This window comes from Clupea harengus, unplaced genomic scaffold, assembly GCF_900700415.2.
Source record: "Clupea harengus unplaced genomic scaffold, Ch_v2.0.2, whole genome shotgun sequence".
In the NCBI taxonomy this organism is placed as follows: Eukaryota; Metazoa; Chordata; class Actinopteri; order Clupeiformes; family Clupeidae; genus Clupea; species Clupea harengus.
This window is the reverse complement of record NW_024880426.1, coordinates 2237-24796: the sequence shown is the minus strand read 5'-3', so window position 1 is coordinate 24796 and position 22560 is coordinate 2237. Positions and strand designations below refer to the sequence as shown.

At 40.1% G+C, this 22560-nt stretch overlaps 2 protein-coding genes across 2 annotated transcripts; one reads left to right on the top strand and one right to left on the bottom strand.

The window, feature by feature from the left end:
* The first annotated feature begins 1005 nt into the window (after positions 1-1005).
* On the top strand, positions 1006-4021 carry cript (cysteine-rich PDZ-binding protein). Its single transcript, XM_042706892.1, has 5 exons — positions 1006-1143; positions 1538-1603; positions 2073-2127; positions 2222-2325; positions 3094-4021. The coding sequence occupies exons 1-5, from the start codon at positions 1128-1130 to the stop codon at positions 3156-3158; spliced, it is 306 nt and encodes a 101-aa protein (XP_042562826.1). The 5' UTR covers positions 1006-1127; the 3' UTR covers positions 3159-4021.
* A 1425-nt stretch (positions 4022-5446) lies between these two features.
* Positions 5447-8654, bottom strand: gch2 (GTP cyclohydrolase 2). Its single transcript, XM_042706893.1, has 6 exons — positions 8141-8654; positions 7513-7622; positions 7137-7192; positions 5948-5979; positions 5742-5826; positions 5447-5635 (listed from the first exon to the last, which is right to left on the bottom strand). Exons 1-6 carry the CDS (start codon positions 8445-8447, stop codon positions 5491-5493), a joined length of 735 nt encoding a protein of 244 aa, XP_042562827.1. The 5' UTR covers positions 8448-8654; the 3' UTR covers positions 5447-5490.
* Between the last annotated feature and the right edge of the window lie 13906 nt (positions 8655-22560).

Here is a 22560-nt window from a genome sequence, read left to right as displayed (position 1 = left end):
CACATGCTGAGGCTGAAGATGGGCCCTTTCTGCTGAAACACATACTAACGTTAATGGTCAATATACTTATTTGGTAGCTAAGCTTTACATAATACTATAGGGCTGTCATTATTTTCAACCTTTATATATTACTGTATGCCCCGATGAATATTTACTCAAATGATAATACGTGTAGCTTTTAACATTCAAACGTATGCACTATGATTCTGGCTTTTCTTGAAATGTGTAATTCTAAAGGTCAATGTTTACTCAGTGTTACTGTAGTTTCTGACGTTGGGCGCTATGTTTGTGTCATCACATGGACAAAGCAAAATTGCACAAAATCCACAAGAATATCGAGGATTATAATTTCACTTATTCTTTGGAATTATATCATAAGTGTAAATCTAAGCGCCTTTATCGAGGCCACACTGATCTGGTGAATTGCAGATAACCTACATGATTTGCTTAAGCAACCAAGAAATGTTAGCCAGCTGGCTAGCTAGCTATGAGGCTGAATATCCATGATAGCAACCAAGAGAATAGGGAAATACATTATGTCATGCAACACACAACATTTAGATAATTGAATATACATTTCATTAGCTACCGCATTTCAGAACGCCAAGTTCAACTCACCACTTTCAAATCCAGTCGTTTTGTATGGCTTGTTCAAAGCTACCTAGCGAGCTAACTTAATCCCGAAAAGTTCACTTTAAATGTTTGCACGCGTGACCCCGTGAAAGGATAGCGTGTCTGGTTTTAGAAAGATAAATATCTAACTTAGCCAAACTCATTCATTATCAGCCATAAATTACCTGGCTAAGGTAAAAGCTAGACATTAAAAAAAGATAGCAAGTTCTCTACAATATGGAGCCCTCAAAATAAAAAACACATCGATGTTTGCGCAAGGTCAGTTGGCGTACGAAAACGGCGTGGGTCCATGGACAGAGTGAAATCCATATGAACCAACGAGAAGCTTCCTTTCAACAGACAAACCAATCCTATGAAAGTAAGAAACAAAATGATCAACATCCGGTGTTCAAACCAGGAAGTAAATGTTGATCGATTGTTTTTGCCTAAAGTTAAATCCTCTAGAAACATTTGTCTCTGTTTGGGACAAACGAGAAAAGGAATAAATTAACGTTATGGTTTGCGAAAAGTGTAAGTATTAATATACTCCCCCACACAAACATAAACTGAAACACTTGATATAAAATGAGATTCTTCGCTAGTTGATGTATTGTACTAAATTTGAGAGATGGCTAACACGAAGTTAGCATACAAGCTAGTTAATATGGTCAACAGTGTTTGTTATTTAACTAACTCATCTAGATAGGTAGTTATTCACCTACCGACATCTACAGCTATGTGAATAGACCAAATTACACTAACTAGCTGCGTACGCAATGGCAACCATATCGTGTGATCGATGTATCTATTTTACGTGTTGGTCTCCTTGAGTGTGTTGCAAAGTTAGCTAATTAGCTTACAAATAACTCATCTCAGTATTTAGCTAGCTTGTTGTTAACCCTGTTGCCCTTGTGTCGTTTCAAAGGCGAAAAGAAACTTGGACGGGTTATCACACCAGATACGTGGAAAGATGGAGCCAGAAACACAACAGGTGAGCGTCTCCGCTCTTCGATGTAACAACAATGATCGTAGCTCATGTTATTTGACACTCCTGGCTATGTTACCGGATATTGATACATTAGAAACAGTCTAAAACCACGTAAGGTTTCGTTGAATACCCTCTCAGTCATGAAAAACCCTGCCATCTGGTAAAACGATATGTGAACCTATCTTGAGCACAGATTAATCTAGCGTTGTCACTAATGCCAGAGACATTGAAGGACGTTGGTAGTACTTGTGTCGATTGTAGCATGTCTACCCTCACAACCTGGTTAACTCATTGGCCTACTGTCTAATTGGCATAGGTGAATGGGCAGATTTATTAAGGGTGAAGTATTTAGAGAGTTTTAAATAGTTAGGTAAAGAGGTTATAGCGTGTAGCGATGCTTAGGCACTGTACCTCATGCAAAAACAGAAAAACAACATTCACTGTCGCTCACTGTTCACTGTTGATATTGCAGAGAGTGGTGGAAGGAAACTGAATGAAAACAAAGCACTGACTTCCAAAAAGGCCAGGTATGACGTCTCATATCTAACCATTCGGGTCATTCAGATTTTTGTTTGCACGTCACATTGCAAATGCACTCAACTTTCCCTTTTTTCTTGATAGGTTTGATCCCTACGGAAAGGTTGGCTTTGCCACCTGCAGAATATGCAAGAGTTCGGTCCATCAGTCAGGTTCTCACTACTGCCAGGGTTGTGCTTACAAGAAAGGTCAGTACGGAAGACTCCATCATTTTGTCCTTTGTTACAGCAGTCTAATTACAGTGCATGAAATGCCCTGTATTGTTATTCCTAGGCTTCTTCTTCTTCGTCTTCTTCTTCTTTTTACCGACTTCTGCGATTAACTCAGCTCGAACCACTTAACGTAAACATTTCGTTCAAACTTTTTCGCTTAGGTCTTGTAAACGACACTTATGCTATGTATTTTTCATTTTTCTGAACTTTATACTTTTTAAGATATTAAAGAAAAACGAATAAAAATTTTCCCATTGACTTACATTGGGCCATTATGACATCATAATAGGGTCATTAAAAACTGGCTTGCACCTGTGCTTCACTGACACCTGCGCCAAGGTTCCAAGGCTCCTCTTCTCTCTGTCCCTCTCGATTCAACTGTATAACTAGGAATATTAACAGACACCTTCCATACTTTTTTTCTCTCCATCTTTCTCTTTATCTCTTTTTTCCTTTCTTCTTTCCTTCTTCCACTCTTCTTTCCTTCTTCCACTCTTCTTTCCTTCTTCCAATCTTCTTTCCTTTCTTCACTCTTCTTTCCTTTCTTCTTTCCTTCTTCCACTCTTATTTCCTTCTTCCTCTCTTCTTTCCTTCTTTTACTCTTCTTTCTTTTCTTCTTCCTTTCTTAACTTTTGCATTTCATGCATTGGTATTTCCTTCAGGAAATGCATTGTCTAGTTCATTTTGGAGTTCATTGGAGAGTACCTGTGGAGACTGATATTGTTTATTTTTGTTTGTTAACAGGAATATGTGCCATGTGTGGGAAGAAGGTGCTCGACACCAAAAACTACAGGCAGACTTCTGTGTGACCTGATCAGACCTGTCTAGCTGGAGGCTCTCTCAGGATAGGGGGGAGGCCATGTTGGTGGTGATGTCAGTTTTAAATTCAAACTCCTCTACATAGTTGGAGTTGTTAAACTCACCAGCATGAGCTCCTGTGCGTCAAATGTGTGTATTACTCCTTGGACCTACTGGCTACAAAGTATCAGTGTCTGAATATTCTGAAGATGTTTCCTCACTAGACGAAGCAATACTTAGGCTCACACTGTTTTGACAAATACAGATGTCCCCTGTCAGTACCATTAGAAGTGCTTTGTAAATATATACGTAGCTTGATCACTTCTTTGCTTGTTGACATTTTATTTTTTTATTTTCTGTATTTCAAACATTTATTATACACAAAGTATTGACATTCAGTGCAGTTTACTATTCGGTGCTGTTGTAAAAGCACACTCATCAACATTTGTCTCTCTCACACAGAGAAATAGACATTGGTAGCACTCACATCTGACTTTTCCATCTCCCAGTATCATTGTTCAGAGACCACTACAGAGGCTTGGTGCTGATTCCAAGTAAAGGTCTAGGTGTTGACATTTAAATATCAGCAACAGCCTGAGGCAAAGTCCCTTGTCGTATAGTCACTATGACCAACCTGCATATCTCATCATGGACCTTATACAAGTCTCACAGCATGAACTCCTATGTGTGTGGAGTCAGTTATGGCTGTGCTGTTGTCTCTTGTCACCTGAACTGTTAACTTAATTTCAATATTTGCCTGGGCAGAGTAAAAACTTAATTTTTATTATTATTATTTTTTTGCTTTGGTATATCAGTTTGTTGTGATTATCAAAACTTCATGGTGTTTTAATCGAAATAAATCTGTATGAAGTAATACAATCTTTCTTACACACAATACATACACACAATAGAGTACATTTACTTATTTATTGACATTGTTTCAATACAACACACCATTTAAAATTGCAAAATGTTAACTGCAAATTACAGTTAGATAATACATCTTGGCTTATTGAGTATATGTAACATATTAGATCTAACTTTAAGGCAAATGATCATCATAAAGGCCATGCATATCCTTTCAATAGACGATTAAGATAAATATGTAGCTATGTGGGTTAGTTGTTGGTGAAGTATGGTTGGAGTTGGTAGAATCCAGTTTTGTAGCTATAGCCAGCTGACTCAATGCTATAACCATTCACATAAGTGGAAAATAATTCTTGAAATATAAATATTGAAAAGGTACAAAACACAAAAAGACGCCTGAGCAGCACCCACTTCTGTAGACCGCCATTTTCACACACCTCATGATGTCAAATTTAGCTTCAAAACCAAAAATGTTTGGTATACAAATAACATTATTCTACACGGGGCATATTGTACATTGTACAATATAGATAGATTATTCATGTGTGCAGTTAACCAGGTACATTTCAGAAGGCACTACTTGTGTGGACTAAACTTGTACAGCCCATAAGAACTGATGGTTCATGTACAGCAACAAGTAGAATAATTCATGTTCTGCGTGGTGCAAGTACACACACACTACCATGTAATTAGCAAGCTCTGCATGTTTTACAAAATACAATAGTAGCAATACAAATTCACCAACCAGATGTCTATCACATACATTGGAGAAAACTACACATCTATGACTAAATGGTATTGACTGATGGGAACTGGGCAAAATACAAATTAATCCTAAAGTTATTGTAAACAAACCACAACATTACAGAGGGAAAAACAGCTAAAGAGGCTTTTAGGCTTTGTATGAGTGAAATCCTGCTGGTATGTACACATTTGGCTTGGCTTGGTTTAGTTTATATATAAGAATACTACAGGTTTTAAATATGTGCATTGTGCAAGACACTGAGCACCCCTGAGTTTTCAGGAAGACTCTCTTAGCACCAAGATAGAGTGTGGGTTGGGGAGGGTGTTATATAACAGATTTAAGACCACTGTGCCATAAAGACTTTCATAACTACTAGTGCATAACATTTCCCCTCACAAATGTTTTGTCACCATCATAACGGGAAAGGCAAACCTGTCTTGGATCTTAGGAAAATAGTGGAAAATTCTGCCAACTGTGGTCTGCCTGTTTTTCCTTATCGAGTATAGAAACTGACCTTTAAAGTGTCAAGACCCTCTTTCTCTGAATAAGAAACTGCTGGTACTGGTGTGTGTGTGTGTGTGTGTGTGTGTGTGTGTGTGTGTGTGTGTGTGTGTGTGTGTGTGTGTGTGTGTGTGTGTGTGTGTGTGTGTGTGTGTGTGTGTGTGTGTGTGTGTGTGTGTGTGTGTGTGTGTGTGTGTGTGTGTGTGTGTGTGTGTGTGTGTGTGTCGTACTTATGTTTTCAGTTTCATGGCATTCTTTGTCAAAGCCAAGAACTCCTCCCGTGTCTTGGGGTCTTCGCGGAACGACCCCAGCATGGCGCTGGTGACTGTGCGGCTGTTCATCTTCTGAACTCCCCTCATGACCATGCACATGTGCCTGAAACAGAAGGCAAATATACACTTAAACCTCAGGCTCACGCCAGTGTAGACAACAGTCATGTACACAACAACACACAAGCCTCCATTTCTCAGCCAACACTCACGTTGCCTCGATGACCACTGCTACACCGGCCGGCTGCAGGGCCTCGGAGATTGCCGTGGCGATTTGTTTGGTCAGGCGTTCCTGAACTGTGGAGGACATATCACATTATCATCCAATGACCATGGCTGATGTCTGAATAGAGGTATGGAGTCTCAGAAGTCAGTGATATACACACTTAACAGATGCTAATGCTAGTAGGAAACTTACCTTGAAGTCTGCGGCTGTAGATCTCAACAATCCTGTACAGAGATCACAACATTAAAAAAGGAAACCAAAAAATGATGCATCCCCTACTGTAGTTGTCAATGATAAGAGACAGATTACATTGTTCGTATAAATATATTAATATTTGATTCCTTGAAGAGGCTATATGGAAGTGCACAACTGCAGGCCTAATCCTTAATCCCTCAGTCAACAGTATTGATTTGAAGGCATTACCCTCTATGCCAAATTCTTCTTGTAGTGTACTTGATATAGACCTGATCCATCAATGATTCACATTAATTATTTTCTCTGGCTTGTTGAGCAAGAACCTGCCCTTTGCTCCACTACAAACCCCAAAAGTTCACTTTACTGCATGTAATCCTTTTAAGGGAAGCTACATAATGCTAATTAATCATTTGCTTGATCAGATGGTCAAATGTAATCAAAGCTCTTGTGTATTAATTTACATTAACAAAATATATTTTCAAAAGCAATGTTGAGTCAAGCAGAGCAAATGGAGGTTGAGTATGGAGTCTTGTAGAGCACAGGTCAGAAAATAAATTGCGTTAAAACAGCAAATTTAAGTAAGTAGAGATTGAGGTGAGTTTGAAATGTAATGACAGATGCTGAGGGGGAAGCTGTTCCCCATCTCAGGCACACTCACACTTGACCTTTGACCCAATCTATGGAACAGACTGAAAAAGTTCTTTTTTTTTTATCTGAATATACTAGAGACTGAGCAGGAGCAAGGTTGGTCAGTAATATAGAAATTGAACAACCCATCTTTACAATTAAAGATACAGATTACTTTTACACAATCTTGGATCCTTAACCGCACTGGGAACTAGTGGAGAAAGAATTGCTGTAATGTAGAAGCTAAGGGGCCCCAATAAGTAATGAAATTACAGCCCAAGTTTGCAACATTGTGCAAAGTGATTGGAGTGATCTCAGAGGTAGAACTATGCAGCGTAAAACTAGAAGAGTCAGAGCTGTACCACGCTTCCAAACATGCAGATATCTCAGATTTGTGATATATCAACAGTGATCACTCTCTTTCGTGAGAACAATGATATGCCAGTGGCAGTGCAAAGCAGAAGATGAAAAAGATGTGCATATGCATATATAACTATATATATAGTGTATTGTAGAGAGATGGAGAATATATATATGGAGAATATATATGCTAATTCACCTTGCAAGCTTGCTCAGGCCAACCACCTTCTTGTTTGGCAGATATCCAATGTGTACCTGGAGGTCAGATCAAATCAAAGTTCAGTCTCACACTCAGTCTGCCTGATCTGCTTCCATAAACATCAGAGAGAACCCATTCACCCTATTACTATCTCCTCTGGTGCCTTTCACCTGCTCAATGCAAAGCCTTCATTCGAAAATGGAATGACCTGTGCACTTATCTCTACTACTGCTGGTATTTTCAAATGTGTATGTGTAATTGACATATAATAAACAATATTCTTGAAAATGTATTGTTCAAATTATAGGAACATCACATTATTTACTCATGCACCATCTGGAATGATCTAAATCTGGCTCTACAGAACCCATCTTACCTTTCCAAAGAAGGGCACCAGGTGATGCTCACAGAGAGAAAACACGTCAATGTCTTTCACTATCACCAGCTCTTCATGGTCCTCATCAAAAATGGCATCATTCAGAATATCTATGTAATAAGAGGAATATTTGTATGAAAAATGCAATTTACAAATACTGCTAATAAAGCTAAAATGACACAAAATTGCACTGTACTAATACAACTGGACGTTTCTCATTCCAATTTTATGAGGGGAAAATTCTGACATAAATATAATGTTGACAGGGTTTATGTGAGCCCTTTCATCCCTTTTTCATATGGAAACCATAGACATACCAATGACACAGTGTAATGTTTCAGGTAGAGAGTGCGAAAGAGAGAGAGAGTTGTGGCATCTGGACATGTTATAGAATGACAAGAATGATGTGTAAATCACAGGAACAAAGAACTCCGTCATTTCGGAGCTGCTGCACGCAGTTAGGAGAGTTACAAAATAAGCTACTTGCGGGAGTTGGCATTTGATAAATATCAAATTCAATATTTTGCGCGGATATTATATATATAAGTAAAAAGTCCTTGTCGAAAAGTTTTTTTAAGAAAGGGCTCAATAAAAACACTTTTGTAGGCTACAACGTCTGTTATCTTACCGTAGACAGTTTCGTGGTATCCCTTGGTCAAGAACTGCATGGCTTTTGCGGCACGAAGTGGAGTACGTAAAAGACCCTGGCGGTCGGTGTTCTCCCCCAGTCCCTGGAGGATGGTCATGTACGCTGCTTCCAAGACGGGCAATCGAGACTCGTCCTCCGCCTCTTTGCGGGAGGTCTCATTAACGCGCTGGACAGCCGCTTTCTTGGTCTCAATAGACAACTCTGCGAATCCGTTCCTGCATTTTAACTCTGACACTATCTCGTCGTTACACAAGCTGCTCATCGCTTTAACTTTCTGATAATCCATTTCTAACAAGAACAGCTAAATTATGCGAGTTTTTGGTTTCAAATTTGTATGCTAACCTTCTTTAAACAAGATTTGAAAGATTTAGCTTTAAATAGCTTATTGATGAAATATCTTAAGATCTGATGTTTTCCCGGTCAAAATAGCACTCGATACTGTGAAGCTCGATAGTAATTGTACCCAGGTACAGCAAGCAACAGATTTACTTCAGTGGTCATCTAGGGGGCTGTATTTAAAGGGCTTCATTTGCATACTGTAGCGAAACGTGTCACGTTACCCACGTCAAATCCACTGGTGGTATGACTACGCAATCTGATAAACGTCCCATCACATGGGCCATAGTTCGCTGGAGAATGCGATGCTAATTCAGGTGTTCGTAATCAATCAACGGGATAACTTCAACACACACACACAGAAACTAGACACAAAGTTAGAAATACGTTAGCATTACAACTTCACCGCTTCTTCCTTGAATAGGTCTGGGTAATTAGGAGCAATGTTTAGGGTCACTGCCCTGCTGCAGGATGAAATTGACTCCAGTCAAGTGCTATCCACAGGGTATGGCATTGTGATTGAGTTGTGATGAAATGAAACCTTCCTTGTGAAAGATTCCAATTAGCCTACTTTGTACAAATTTCATAGCCTACTTTACCAGCACCAAGCACACCTAGACCAATCCATTTACTCTACCATGCTTGAGAGATGGTGTCAAGCACTTCTCCAGCAACTTTTTATTTGTTCTACACCTCACAAATGTATTCTCTGTGAACCCACCATCTCAAATTTGTCTATCTATAACATTTACATAACATAACACCCAGTGAGTCTGATTCATTATGTGATATGCCATGTACTTGTCTTGTAGCCTACACCCCTTTTCGATAAACTCGATAACCACGCACACTCAGTAGTAGGCCTACGCAGGTTTCCTGTAATAATATTGCGTTCATTGCCCATCTGTCTTAAAGCCACATGTGCAGACATACTTTGTTTAACATAAAATACAAGAACACACCAACAGATTGCTCTCATACCTACATAAAATGTATTGATTGACAAAAATCAGTCACGTTAAAGCAGCAAAAAACTAGCAAGCTACCTAAACGGCATGCAAAAACCTTGCAAACACCACCAACGTCCCAGTTGACACTGATAGAAGCTTGCCACCACACTAACTGGTGTCTTTTGGCAGTATAGCTGGCTGTGAAAGCTTTTCTTCCATTTTTGCAGGGTGTTCCAGCCCGGTGTAACAGGTGTATACCCCCAGTCCGGACTATACCTGGGGTTAAAGGGGCCTAGGCTAGATTGTACCCCGGGTATATTATGGCCTAGGCCAATTTATACTCCGGTGTATAAATTGGCCTAGGCCAATTCATACCCCTCAGGCCAGATTATAACCCCATGATATCAGTAGTGTTGAGTGATATACACAAGAATTACTTCATTTTTCAACATTTTATAGGGGGTTCAGCTTTGTCAGGTAAGTTAAGTGAGAAAGCTTACTGACTTAAATCTTAAAACTCTAAAACATAGACTTTTATTACTTCAACCAGAAAAACAGAAAAAAATATTAGACCACAAAGATCAAAGATTACTACGCCCTGAACCTTCAACTTCTAAGACCTCGCTACAATATATATGTTTAAAGTTGAACACTGATAACAACATCAAAACATCCACAAAGATCAAAGATTACTACAACACTTCTCAGTAGTGTTACACATTAAAATAAAAGCACATACCCAAAACATAATGCAATTGTAACGTAATATAATAAAAGTCAAAACATCAAAATGATCATGCTTGTTTTCAAGATAAAGTGCATGTTCGGTTGATGACTGCAGATTGAAGCTTGCGGGATAGGTCAACCAATCCATGGAGTCACCGACTTTTGTGTGGATGACGATGTCGCAACTCAACAGATTCGCTGTGGCCATGATCTCTGCATTAGTTGCCCAGACTCCATCACGAGAGATGCCAGAGGTGTTCACATATTCATTCACATTTTGGTTCAAGTAGTCCGACTTTATCTCTGAGAAGGGAGTGGTTGTCCTCTGATCCTGTCAGGATGTAGCTGATGGCCCGGAAGTAGCTGTTCCCATCACCTTTGGCTTTTTTTTGACAGAAACCTGGTGTAACAATAAATACTACTTTACATAAGAAATAGAAAAACGAAATAGAAAAGTAAGTAAGTGCTTAACTTCTTTTTTTTCTATTTCTTATGTAAAGTAGTTTTATTGTTACACCAGGTTTCTATTGCTCGTAGCTTGACTGTTCTCTCTCTTGTACGTCGCTTTGGCGTCTGCTAAATGACTAAATGTAAATGTAAGTTACTAGCTAATTTACCGTAGCATAAATTACAGGGTTGTGCGCTTTCAGGTGCGTTTTATTTTCTGTCAAGTTATAATAAAAGAGTGTCCAGATATCTATTATTTTTCTTCCAGTACCAGAGTCCAGAGTGCTTGAACTTCAGCCATCATCTGACGTTTGTTAGGACGTCTCTTGCATATCTGGGCATCTCAGGGAGTGGAGGAGGGATACAGAACCGGGCAACATTCAACCAATGATATTAAGAATGTACTGCACTAGGTGCATGCAAGTATATTTTGGCCTAGGACAGTTTATCCCCTAGGGCATACTCTGGCCTGGAGGGGTAAAGTATTTTTTCACTATGTCCTGTACACTGCTTTCATTACCATGCCTGATCCTTGAGGTTACCATTAGTGATCCTCTACTACTGCTGAGTAAACACACGCATTTTCATGTGTAGAGGTCAAATTACGCCCTCAAGCCTTCATAAAATGTAAGTATTATCTAATCTAATTTCAGCTGTGCTTTTGAGACACAAAGGATGAAATGGTTATGGTATTTAGCGGACGCTTTTGTCCAAAAGAAAAACCAACCAAAGCATTATGCCCAATACAGCAAAATGCGTATAAGAACCCTATATATCAGATCATAGGAAAATGAACTCTAATAATATAAAGATTGTAACAAATACATTAGAATGACCGTCTCAGGTTTATAGAGTGCCTTCTCCAGACTGCATGTTTCAGCTCCTTCCACAGATGTTCAATAGGATTTAGATCAGGGCTCATAGAAGGCCACTTCAGAATAGTCCAGTGTTTTGCTCTTAGCCATTCTTGGGTGTTTTTAGCTGTATGTTTTGGGTCATTATCCTGTTGGAGGACCCATGACCTGCGACTGAGACCAAGCTTTCTGACACTGGGCAGCACATTTTGCTCCAGAATGCCTTGATAGTCTTGAGATTTCATTGTACCCTGCACAGATTCAAGACACCCTGTGCCAGATGTAGCAAAGCAGCCCCAATCATAACCAAGCCTCCTCCATGTTTCACAGTAGAGTGTTCTTTTCTTTGTATGCTTCATTTTTGCGTCTGTGAACATAGAGCTGATGTGACTTGCCAAAAAGCTCCAGTTTTGTCTCATCTGTCCAAAGGACATTCTCCCAGAAACCCTGTGGCTTGACAATATGCTGTGGCTTGTCTGTAATGCTAATTAGAGGACACACCTTAGTTTAACATGTCCCTATGGTCAAATCATTTTCAATCTTTTCTATGGGTACCATAATTTTTGTCCAGGCCAGTTTCTTAGTTTGTTTTTTAAAATGATTCTGTTGAACCACAATTCAAAAGCAACGTCTGATTTTCATTAGTTAATTTTCAGTAAATGTTTATTACAGTGCATGAAATGCCCTGTATTGTCCTTCGTTTCTTATACTTATTCTTCTTATTATTATTCTTTGTACCGACTTCTGCACTTAATTCAGCTCGAACCGCTTAACTTAGAAACTCTGTTCATTTTTCTAAACTTTATACTTTTTAGATAAGATATTAAAGAAAAACCAATACAAATTTTCCCATTGACTTACATTGGGCCATTATGACATCATAATAGGGTCATTAAACTGGCTTGCACCTGTGCTTCACTGACACCTGCGCCAAGGTTCCAAGGCTCCTCTTCTCCCTGTCCCTCTCTATTCAACTGTTATATATTAAGAGACACCTTCCATACTCTACCTTTCATCTTTTTCTCTCCTCTTCAATATTTCCCTTCCTCCTCTCTCTTACTGGCTTTATCCATAGCTACTACTTGTCACCTTCGTCACTCTTCTTCCTTCTTTCACTCTCTTTCTTTCTTCCAACTCTTATTCCTTCTCTTTCTTTTTCACTCTCTATCCTTCAGCCCTTCCAGCTTCCTCTCTCTCGCCTCTCGATCAACTGTATAAACTAGAATATAAACAGACACCTTCCATACCTACTTTTTTTTCCGTCCATCTTTCTTCTCTTTATCTCTTCTTTCCTTCTCTTTCCTCTCCACTCTCTTCCTTCTTCCACCTTCTTTCCTTTCTCACTCTTCTTCCTTTTCTTCTTTCCTTCTCCAACTCTCTTTCCTCTTCCACTCCACCTCTCACTCTCTTTCCTTCTTTTACTATTCTTTCCTTTCTTCTTTCCTTCTTTCAATCTTCTTTCTTTTCTTCTTCCTTTCTTAACTTTTGCATTTCATGCACTGGTATTTCCTTCAGGAAATGCATCTTCTAGTGTATTATTACTTTAGTCAGTTTCAAGTTATTCGAGTGACCATTGTGGGTTTTTCTTTCTTTAACGGAAGGGTACCAACAATTTTGTCCACGTCTGTATGTCCCATGTGTTGTCCCGTGTATTGTGTATGCCTATGTGAGTCTTGTGTTGCGCGTCTAAGTTAACACGACTGTGTTGCCCCCGCTTCAATTCACATTTAGTTTTGAGCTGCAAGATGACTTGAACTTGAGAAAAATCTTGCCTCACTTGTGGTAGTTAAGGGAAACGTATTGAATAGTGAGGAGGGAGATATTTTCCTATAACTATGTGTGTTGCGTACGTGCCCTGAACGTGCCCCCCACCCCCCACCGCCTTTCTGTTACAGTCAAATGCTTTAATGTTCTGTTAAACCCCCATTTTGTTGTTGGTTTGGCGTGCTCATTACATTGTATCACTATGTAAATATGAAGGGCTCCTTCTAGTTCCAGGTGATTATACACTAATGAAAACATAATTATGAATGCTATATTTCATTTCTACCATTCTTCATATTAAAAGTCAGTGTTCCACCAAACTTATTTGGAAGCTGTTATTTTAAGGTGAAATTGTTACCTAGTGTTGCTTTAAACTAAAGTAGGCCTATTTGCACAATATTTGACACCTTCCTGTTTTACTTTCTCTGCTTTTTGTCTGAGAAATGGCAGCCCCCACATGTGCTAGACCTCTGTAGGCCTGTACAGCATCTCCACGGATTGATCAGTTGTATGAGGTAGAATCATAGTGACCGTGGTAACCATGAGAACCTTGGCCTGAAATCAATGCTGTGATTTTGCTTCGTGGAGGTTTTTTAATCACTTCCTCTGTATTTCATTTATGTAACAAACTATGTGTTTTATGTGGCCTAAGACTCTTGCATCAGGGCATTGCACCATTTGGTATGCTGCACTGAATTCTGAGTTCCCCTTGGGCTCTTGGCACAAAGATATCAAAAGCTTTCATGGTCCCTGTGGACTTACCTTCTAATCCTGGGTATTTTATACAACTCCAAGTATAACCAAAAAAAGTCAAATCTAAACTAGAAAAAAACAGGTGCATGCTCTGATGGAGACAGCAGTGTGTGGTGTGCTGTGTACACATGACATTTCCGTGTAGCAGAGTGGACGTGGACCTGGTGCTTCTGTCCCCCCCATATCAGTGCTGATCTGTGATGCTGCAGCAGGAATCATCAGGTACTCTCGTCATCACTGAGTGGGGAGACGTGGCCTATCATTCAGCATGCCCATTGTATCACAAAAGCCAATCAGATCACCTTTGTTACCATGGAGATGGGCAACGAGCACACACTCCCCTAAGGGACAACTCAGTTCTGTTGCTAAACCTCAGTTGATTGTTGCTGATTGAGAAGTGTGTGCGTGTGGTTGGGGGGGGGGGGGGGGTGTGTGAGGTTGTGGGGGACGCGAGGGGGGTGTGGGGGGCTTGGTGGCTGTGAGTGTGTGTGTGTGTGTGTGTGTGTGTTTCTTGCCTGGGGCATAGTACAGCTCTGGTTCCGTTAGTGTGAGTCAAAGCTCCAGTGCTGTGACGCAGGCACAAACAACAGCACTGGGCTTTACCAGGCTTACATCATTTCCTGCTGCACCTGGCATCTTGGTGGCCTACAGCACAGACCCTTAACATCACGTACAGCAGACTTGGATATATTTATAGCTCTCCTGCCATAACCTTATCACCACTCCCCTGTATTCTCCTACCTGACTGAATGGTATAAATGCCAACACCTGCATACAGGCTACGTCTCATGGTCCATTCTTCAAGTTTAGATTCGATTCTTACATGTATCACATTAAAACATATTTCCATGAAGATATTGAAATTCTTAAAGGCAAAAATGACTCTAGTGAGCACCTAGGTCCATCCAATGACATGGAGGTTTCTGGGAAAACTGAACAAGCAGTCTTCTGTCCTACTTCTAAGATGGGACCAACAAGGACATATCAAATCGGAGTAAAGAATGTTCCGCCTGCACGGGACTCTGTACGTGAGTCGTGTGACCAGCAGAACGAAAGCTCTAAGAATCTGAGCATGGAGACTGGAGCATAGGTAGAATAGAACAGGCTGTGCCTCTACAGTTAATATTAAAACCATATTAGCTATGCCAGTGTTGGTGCTTGTCACATGTGATGACAAGCTCTGATAGGATCTGATGGGAGGATGCTGGTTAATGCACGTATGAATGGCTGGAGTATGAATACAAATGTTACACACACATTGAAATAGCTTCTTCAGCGTATTTCAAACTGCATAGAGACACAGAGGTTTGTACCTTACCTTTTTCATTTGGTTATTGTTAATGGCTTTGATTCTAATGTAGCAATGATTCATTTACTTCAGTGAACGTATGTTTTAGTTATGAGAGTAGAAAAGAATAGAATAGAACACTAGTAGGAAATAGATCTAATCCTATTTAATTGAGCCTGTACTACATCTTGGGGAAATAAAAAACATTGCTCTTACAGTAACAATTTAATCTATATTCCTGTGTTGTAATACTAAACTGGGTCCCCTAGATGGCAGTATAGCAAACTAGTATTTTCAGTGACTTTCATCTCAGAAATGTCTCCACGTTAGTAGCTGTGTTAAACCATCGGCCTTTTATATCAGGAATGACTTAGGCCTACTTATGTTGACACTTTTGTCAGGAAATCAACAACTGAGCAGTATTCATACGTATAGTTTGGCATAACTGCCACTTATGTCCTCACTGTGGTCAACTTGCTGACAAGCATCCTCATGGAGCAGATTTGACCTGACACGGAACACACTGTAAAAAAAGACCAGGGGGATTATAAGTACTCAGCAAAGTAAACATGTGTCTGCTGGGGGTTCATGAGCCCGAGGCTGACGCCTGAGCTCATGAGGGTTAAGAACCCAACAATCACCCTTTGTCACACAGCACACACTTCACGTCACATGACCAAGTGTCAGAGAAGGCACATGAAACAAAGTGGGTCTTGAAGGCTCACGTGTTGCCCAGGGACCGTTTGCTGTGGCTATTCCCTCTCCAAAGGATGTGAGAGCTGTGTATCAAAGGCATCTCTTATTAACACAATAAGAATTGAACTTGGGAAGGGAGGAGGAGATACATTATCAGAAATACTTCTAGTAAAGTGGGAGGAGAGGCTGGAAATCAATTTATTCTAAACTGTCACTGCAGAATACGTATATGCAGAGTTGTTTAGGTTGTTGGACAGCTCAATACACACACTCTCAAAACAGAGGAGAAACCTACACACACAAGCAGCTCATGGTTGAACAAGTTATATGACAGAAAAAGGATAGTTGGTAGTTGTCGGTCAGTCCCAGTGTGACTTCAAAACTGACAGATTTTATAATGGTTACACAGGGAGGTACAGATTATAATTTCACTCAGGGTTGTTCTTGATTTAGGTACAAAAACAACAGATATTAGTGCTTGAACAAATTGTTTCAGAAAATATTGAAGGCCATTGGGAAGCAAATCTGTTCTGTTCTGTTCTGAGGTTGTACACAGTTATTTCAGATTGCTGACGATTCAACTCTCGAAATCCAATTTAAACCCGTTTGCAATCATACCGTTCTACAAGTACACTAGTGACATCTGCTGGTCATTATTTATAACAACAGCTAAGCGTTTCTGCTGACAGAGATACATTTCATCCTATCATGTGCTGTTTTAAGATCACATGATAGACATTTACCTTTTTCTTCAAGGTGAGTTTTTTTTTTGGGGGGGGGGGGGGGGGGGGGGCGAGGGGTTGAGGGTGAAAAACTGGAACTAGAAACCTTAAGTGCTCTTACAGCCTAGTAGCATATAACTGACTTATTTGGAGTTTCATATAATATGGTCAGGGTCTAATGTTTAGCCTATGTTAGGACAACGGACATGCGCCCTAACATGAACATTGTAAAAAGTTATACAGTACATGTTTTAAACAAACAAAAAAAACATTAATGCAAAAACATTTAAAGTAAATACAATCAATTTTTATTATTATTATTATATAATAATTATTATATAATAATAATAATGATAACTAGAAAATGCATTTCCTGAAGGAAATACCAGTGCATGAAATGCAAAAGTTAAGAAAGGAAGAAGAAAAGAAAGAAGAGTGAAAGAAGGAAAGAAGAGTGGAAGAAGGAAAGGAGAAAAGAAAGAAGAAAGGAAAGAAGAGTGAAGTTAGGAAAGAACAGTGGAAGAAGGAAAGAAGAAAAGAAAGAAGGGAAAGAAAAAAGGAAAGAAGAGTGGAAGAAGGAAAGAAAAAAGAAAGAAGAGTGAAAGAAGGAAAGAAGAGTGGAAGAAGGAAAGAAGAAAAGAAATGAGAGTGGAAGAAGGAAAGAAGAGTGGAAGAAGGAAAGAAAAAAAGAAAGAAGAGTGGAAGAAGGAAAGAAGAGTGGAAGAAGGAAAGAAGAAAGGAAAGAAGAGTGGAAGAAGGAAAGAAGAAAGGAAAGAAGAGTGGAAGAAGGGAAGAAGAGTGGAAGAAAGGGAAGAAGGAAAGAAGAAAGGGAAGAAGAAAGGGAAGAAGAGTGAAGAAAGGAAAGAAGAGTGGAAAAAGGTAAGAAGAGTGGAAGAAGGAAAGAAGAAAGGAAAGAAGAGTGGAAGAAGGAAAGAAGAGTGAAAGAAGGAAAGAAGAGTGGAAGAAGAGTGAACAAGAGTAGCTATGGATAAAGACAGTAAAGAGAGAGTGAAGAGGGAAAATACTGAAAGAAGGAAAGAAAAAAGGACTGAAAAAAAAGTAGAGTATGGAAGGTGTCTCTTAATATATAACAGTTGAATAGAGAAGGACAGGGAGAAGAGGAGCCTTGGAACCTTGGTGCAGGTGTCAGTGAAGCACAGGTGCAAGCCAGTTTAATGACCCTATTATGATGTCATAATGGCCCAATGTAAGTCAATGGGAAAATTTGTATTCGTTTTTCTTTAATATCTTAAGTTTAGAAAAATGCATAAGTGTCCTTTACAAGACCTACGCGCCAAAGTTTGAACGGAGTTTCTAAGTTAAGCGGTTCGAGCTGAATTAAGTGCAGAAGTCGGTACAAAGAATAATAATAAGAAGAAGAAGTATAAGAAACGAAGGAATAACAATACGGGGCATTTCATGCACTGTAATAAGAAGAAGAAGAAGTATAAGAAACGAAGGAATAACAATACAGGGCATTTCATGCACTGTAATAATACCCAAAACCATTTTATATAGCCTATTTCCAGTTTATAGGATTGCCTTTTGATCTTGTCAATAAGTGAGCCCACTGATTTGTCAGTGGTTGACTCACTCGAGCTATAGCCTAAGGAGGGTATAGGGAATATTGTCAAGAAATGTTATGTTGTATTTTATGTTAAATAACTGGCATCCAACAGGATCTCTTTCTCTGTTATTCTTTCCAAAAATATTTTTACAAAAGTGTATTAGTTATTTTGTACATGTGTATACCTGCGCTACAGAATAGTGAGCATAACTCTCAAACCTTCTTCAAGCAGCACCTTTTAGAGGAAAGGTGGGAGATATGACAGATCTGGGGATCTGGCCCTGACGCGTGTGATCCGGCCATGACACCGCCAGAGTCTTTCCCCATCCGGGTTTCCCGTCGGAGGGCTGCTGTGAACACTTGCTTCCATTGGAGTCCTTTCATGTCAGTCAAGTTCTGTCTGCCGTTCCTCTCGGCTCCCAGCACTGCTGTACAGGCGACCATATCGGCCGTCAGGGAGAGAATGGGAATCACGGGCCTGGATTATGGAAAGATTAAAAAAATGTAGAGTTTTTAATCGATGCTTGCTTCAAGACAAATCACTGCGATGATAACTGCCGATATGAATTCGTGTATTTTATGTACTATAGCTACACATCAGGAGAATTTCCTCGCGACTTTTTGTGATATATATTTTTTCGCAAACAAAAGAAAACTGTCCCGAAAATAATTTAGGAAAGGAAGGACTTATAGGTAAGTCATTTCTACCCAAACTTCCATGTGCATCGATAACAATTGGGACTGGTTTCTATGTTGCTTTAAATGCATTTTACAGTTTTTAGTCAGCCATCTCCGTCGGGAGCCGGCTAAACTAGCTAGCTAGCTTGCTATTGTGAGCTAGCAAGCTAACTCTAGTTGGCAGCCACCACGACAGTGCTGAGCATGGAGTGTAGGCTTTATTCCTCATGTCGTTTAATATTACCGAATATATATAAAACTGAGCTGACGTTTTAATCTCGATTTTAATTATTTGTCATTTCTTATCCGTACCACTGAACTATTGTGTAATTAACCTAAAATACCTGCTGCTGTGTGACTGAATGTTTCAGTGAAAGAGACTTGGCTGTACGTTATTTTTTAGGTCTAACTAAACTATCTGTCGCTAATAGACCTTGGGAAAGGCCTGCAGAAGAATACTTTACAGTGATTTTGAGCTCACATGATCGATGTAAAGGACCACATGGTCTTAAATCTTAAGATATGCAATAGACTGATGTTGAAAGTACACAAAACAGGTTTGGACTTTTACTTAGCGTGCAGTGAGTTATTATTAGTCTATATAAACTCTTTTGATTTTACTAGACATTCTACTTGAGTATTAAACAAATGTTATTCATTATTGGTTATTGTGGTTTGAAGAAGCCAGTTAGACTGGCTATAGCAACAGTGAAAATCTGTAACAGGCATGGAACATGATCGAATCCAGTCGTGAGGGAATATCTTCCAGGCCTAACATTATGTTGCCATATTCATTTCAACAATGATCCCGAAGACACGCATGCTAGACGGTCTGAAATGAGAGAGGATTAGCGTGTGGTAGCCTTGCCTAGTCTTTCTAGGTTCCTTGGGGTGTGAAGTGATAATCTGGTTGCTGATTTACAGGAGACACACAGCTACTATTGATGTCCCTGTGTGGACATTTAGGCTGTGGTTCAGTGTCCTGCAACTAACTGATCATACTAATTGTCTGGTATTTCTTGTGGCCTTGCACTGGTCACACCACTGTATGTTGCCAGCGGGGTTAAGCTGACCTAACAAATAGAGCAGACTTCTTTTTTTTTTTTTTCATTTTCCCAGATACCCAACTGTGCTCATACTTCATAAAAAGTCTGCTCTGCAGGAATGTTACTCAATTCTGCTGCTTTTGTACTCTATCTGTTTGCCTAATCAGATAAAAGCAGCACATATAGGTTGTCTTGAATTGAAATTTGAAGATTTGGTCCTGTTAAAGCAGGACACCCACCATGTGGCCGATAGGACTGGGTGCATTGTAAACTGCCTTTTGAAGGCTTAGGCTTATTTTCACTGTATCATGAAATGTGGAAAGTCTTGTTTGCCAAAATAACCCATCGCCTAGCCCAACAGCAAGGTTTGCTGCACTTTCATCATGATCTAGATTGGGGTAAAGATATTTTCATTTTTAGTTTGAAGTGTTATCTTGAAGTAATGAGTCACGGGACCCAGGCATCAGAGGTTTCCTCTGAGTTATTTAGCTTTAAGGCCTAAATTCTTTCCAGTGTCATTCGTTCACTGTTTTCAGCCCAGTATATTTCTGCTTTAGTCCAGCAAAAAGAGTTATTGTGAGTCCAAGTCTGAACATGTAAGTATCTGTGCTGTTGAGATGAAGCTCTACTCACTTCATACACAAGTAAGGGAACCTCGCTAACTCGGCCATGGCCTCTTTTATCTGCCTGCTAACATTCCCCAGTCTGTCTGCCATGTGAGACTCCGATCTTATCCTCCACGCCGCAGCGGACTGGCGGACTGGCAGTCTGCAGTTTAAAAGCCCACAGCTTCCCAGTACTGCAGTTCTCCAGCACCTCTGGCATCCCCTTTGCCTAAGGGCAATGGAGCACTCTGTGATGTGTGAAACGATTTGCCTTAGATGTCGTCCGCTAACTACAGTGATTAGCAATAATGAACACAAGTGGCACCAGTTAGCCAAGAGGATGCCTGTGTCCCCCTCACTGGAATGCAGTCTGAATTAAAAGGCAAAATACAATTAAGAAATTATTGTCAATTAGAGGGTAAACGTTTAAACAATTGATCTGAAGGATTACAATAAATATAATAATGAAGTGAGGTACATTTGTAGCTGATAATTAGTTAATTAAGTTATAGGTTCATTCCGTTCGTTTCCCTCGGTAAGGATGCAAGAATTGTGTGATTGGGGGCATTTTGAAACAGCATTGTTGTTAATTTAGGACGTTTTCCAAAAAGTAATGCGACACATTTTTGAGTTGTTTTCTTTTCTTCTTCTGTTTTTCACCTTGGCATATTTCTGCTAGACACATGTCACCTTTCCCAGTTTGAGAATAGAGAACCTAGGTGTTATGAAACCCCAGTTACTTTTCTTGCTTGTGTGTGTGTGATGTATGAGGGACAGGCTGTTTTATCAGTTTGCCTGCCCCATACTGTTATCTTACCGTGCAGAAGAGCTGTTTGTTTTGCTGCTGCAACCCTCTCAACAGACACCCCCTCAGACAGGTTCTCCTAGTCTCCAGCTAGTAATTGTCTGTTTAGGCTGATTGTACCCACCCTAACAGGGCCCCCATTCAAGTCTTCTCTGTAGTACAAGTTTAAGTCCCCATAGGCTAAATACACATCCTGAACAGGCTCCCACTCTCCATGCTGTACCCTTCTGAGGTGGTGGCTAGTGGCGGATTAGTTCTGTACACACACACGTTGGCCATCATTGTGGGTTTCCAGCTCATTTTGTGTGAGATCCCTGGCACAGATTCAGCTGCCTCTGACACTGTTCATCACTGGTTATTTAAACAGCCGTCATTTTGAAGTGGTCCACCCTTCCTCCAGCTGTAGGTAATGGGCTCTAAACCCCCAAAGCTCCATCCAACCCTCCATTTATGCCTCGGAATCTTGTGCTGCAGAATTTAGGCTAGGACTTTGTGACAGAGATATGTATGGCAGAGCATTGGCTCTTCATTTGTCGGTTGTCATTTTCTAATGCTGCTGGCCAAATGACCTGGGCTTAGGTCCCAGACTGAGATTCAGTCAAGATAGCTATGATACGTGTGTGTGTGTGTGTGTGTGTGTGTGTGTGTGTGCCCACACACGAGACTGCTGGTCTGTATGCCGGCACAGAGGAAGGTGCAGAGTTAGACATGTTGTTTAAATGCCTTACCTGTTATCGTTGTTTTGGTGTGGTCAGACCATGTTTTGTATAGGATTTGTCAGGGGTGTGTGTGTGTCTGTGCACAGTCTGTTTGTGATACGTGTTTCAGAGAGTGTGTGTGTGTGTGTGTGTGTAAGCACATTTTCAGACTTCAGGAGGTGTAGTGTAGAGTTTGTCTGGTGCATGCTCAGACGGCGGTCTACTGCAGACTGGGATGTATTCTTTGGCTTGTCTGTGTCTGCAGGTTCATGTTCAGACCGTAGGAGGTGTGTGTGGTATACAGTTTGGTTCATGTTCAGACCGTAGGAGGTGTGTGTGGTATACAATTTGGTTCATGTTCAGACCGTAGGAGGTGTGTGTGGTATAGTTTGGTTCATGTTCAGACTGTAGGAGGTGTGTGTGGTATACAATTTGGTTCATGTTCAGACCGTAGGAGGTGTGTG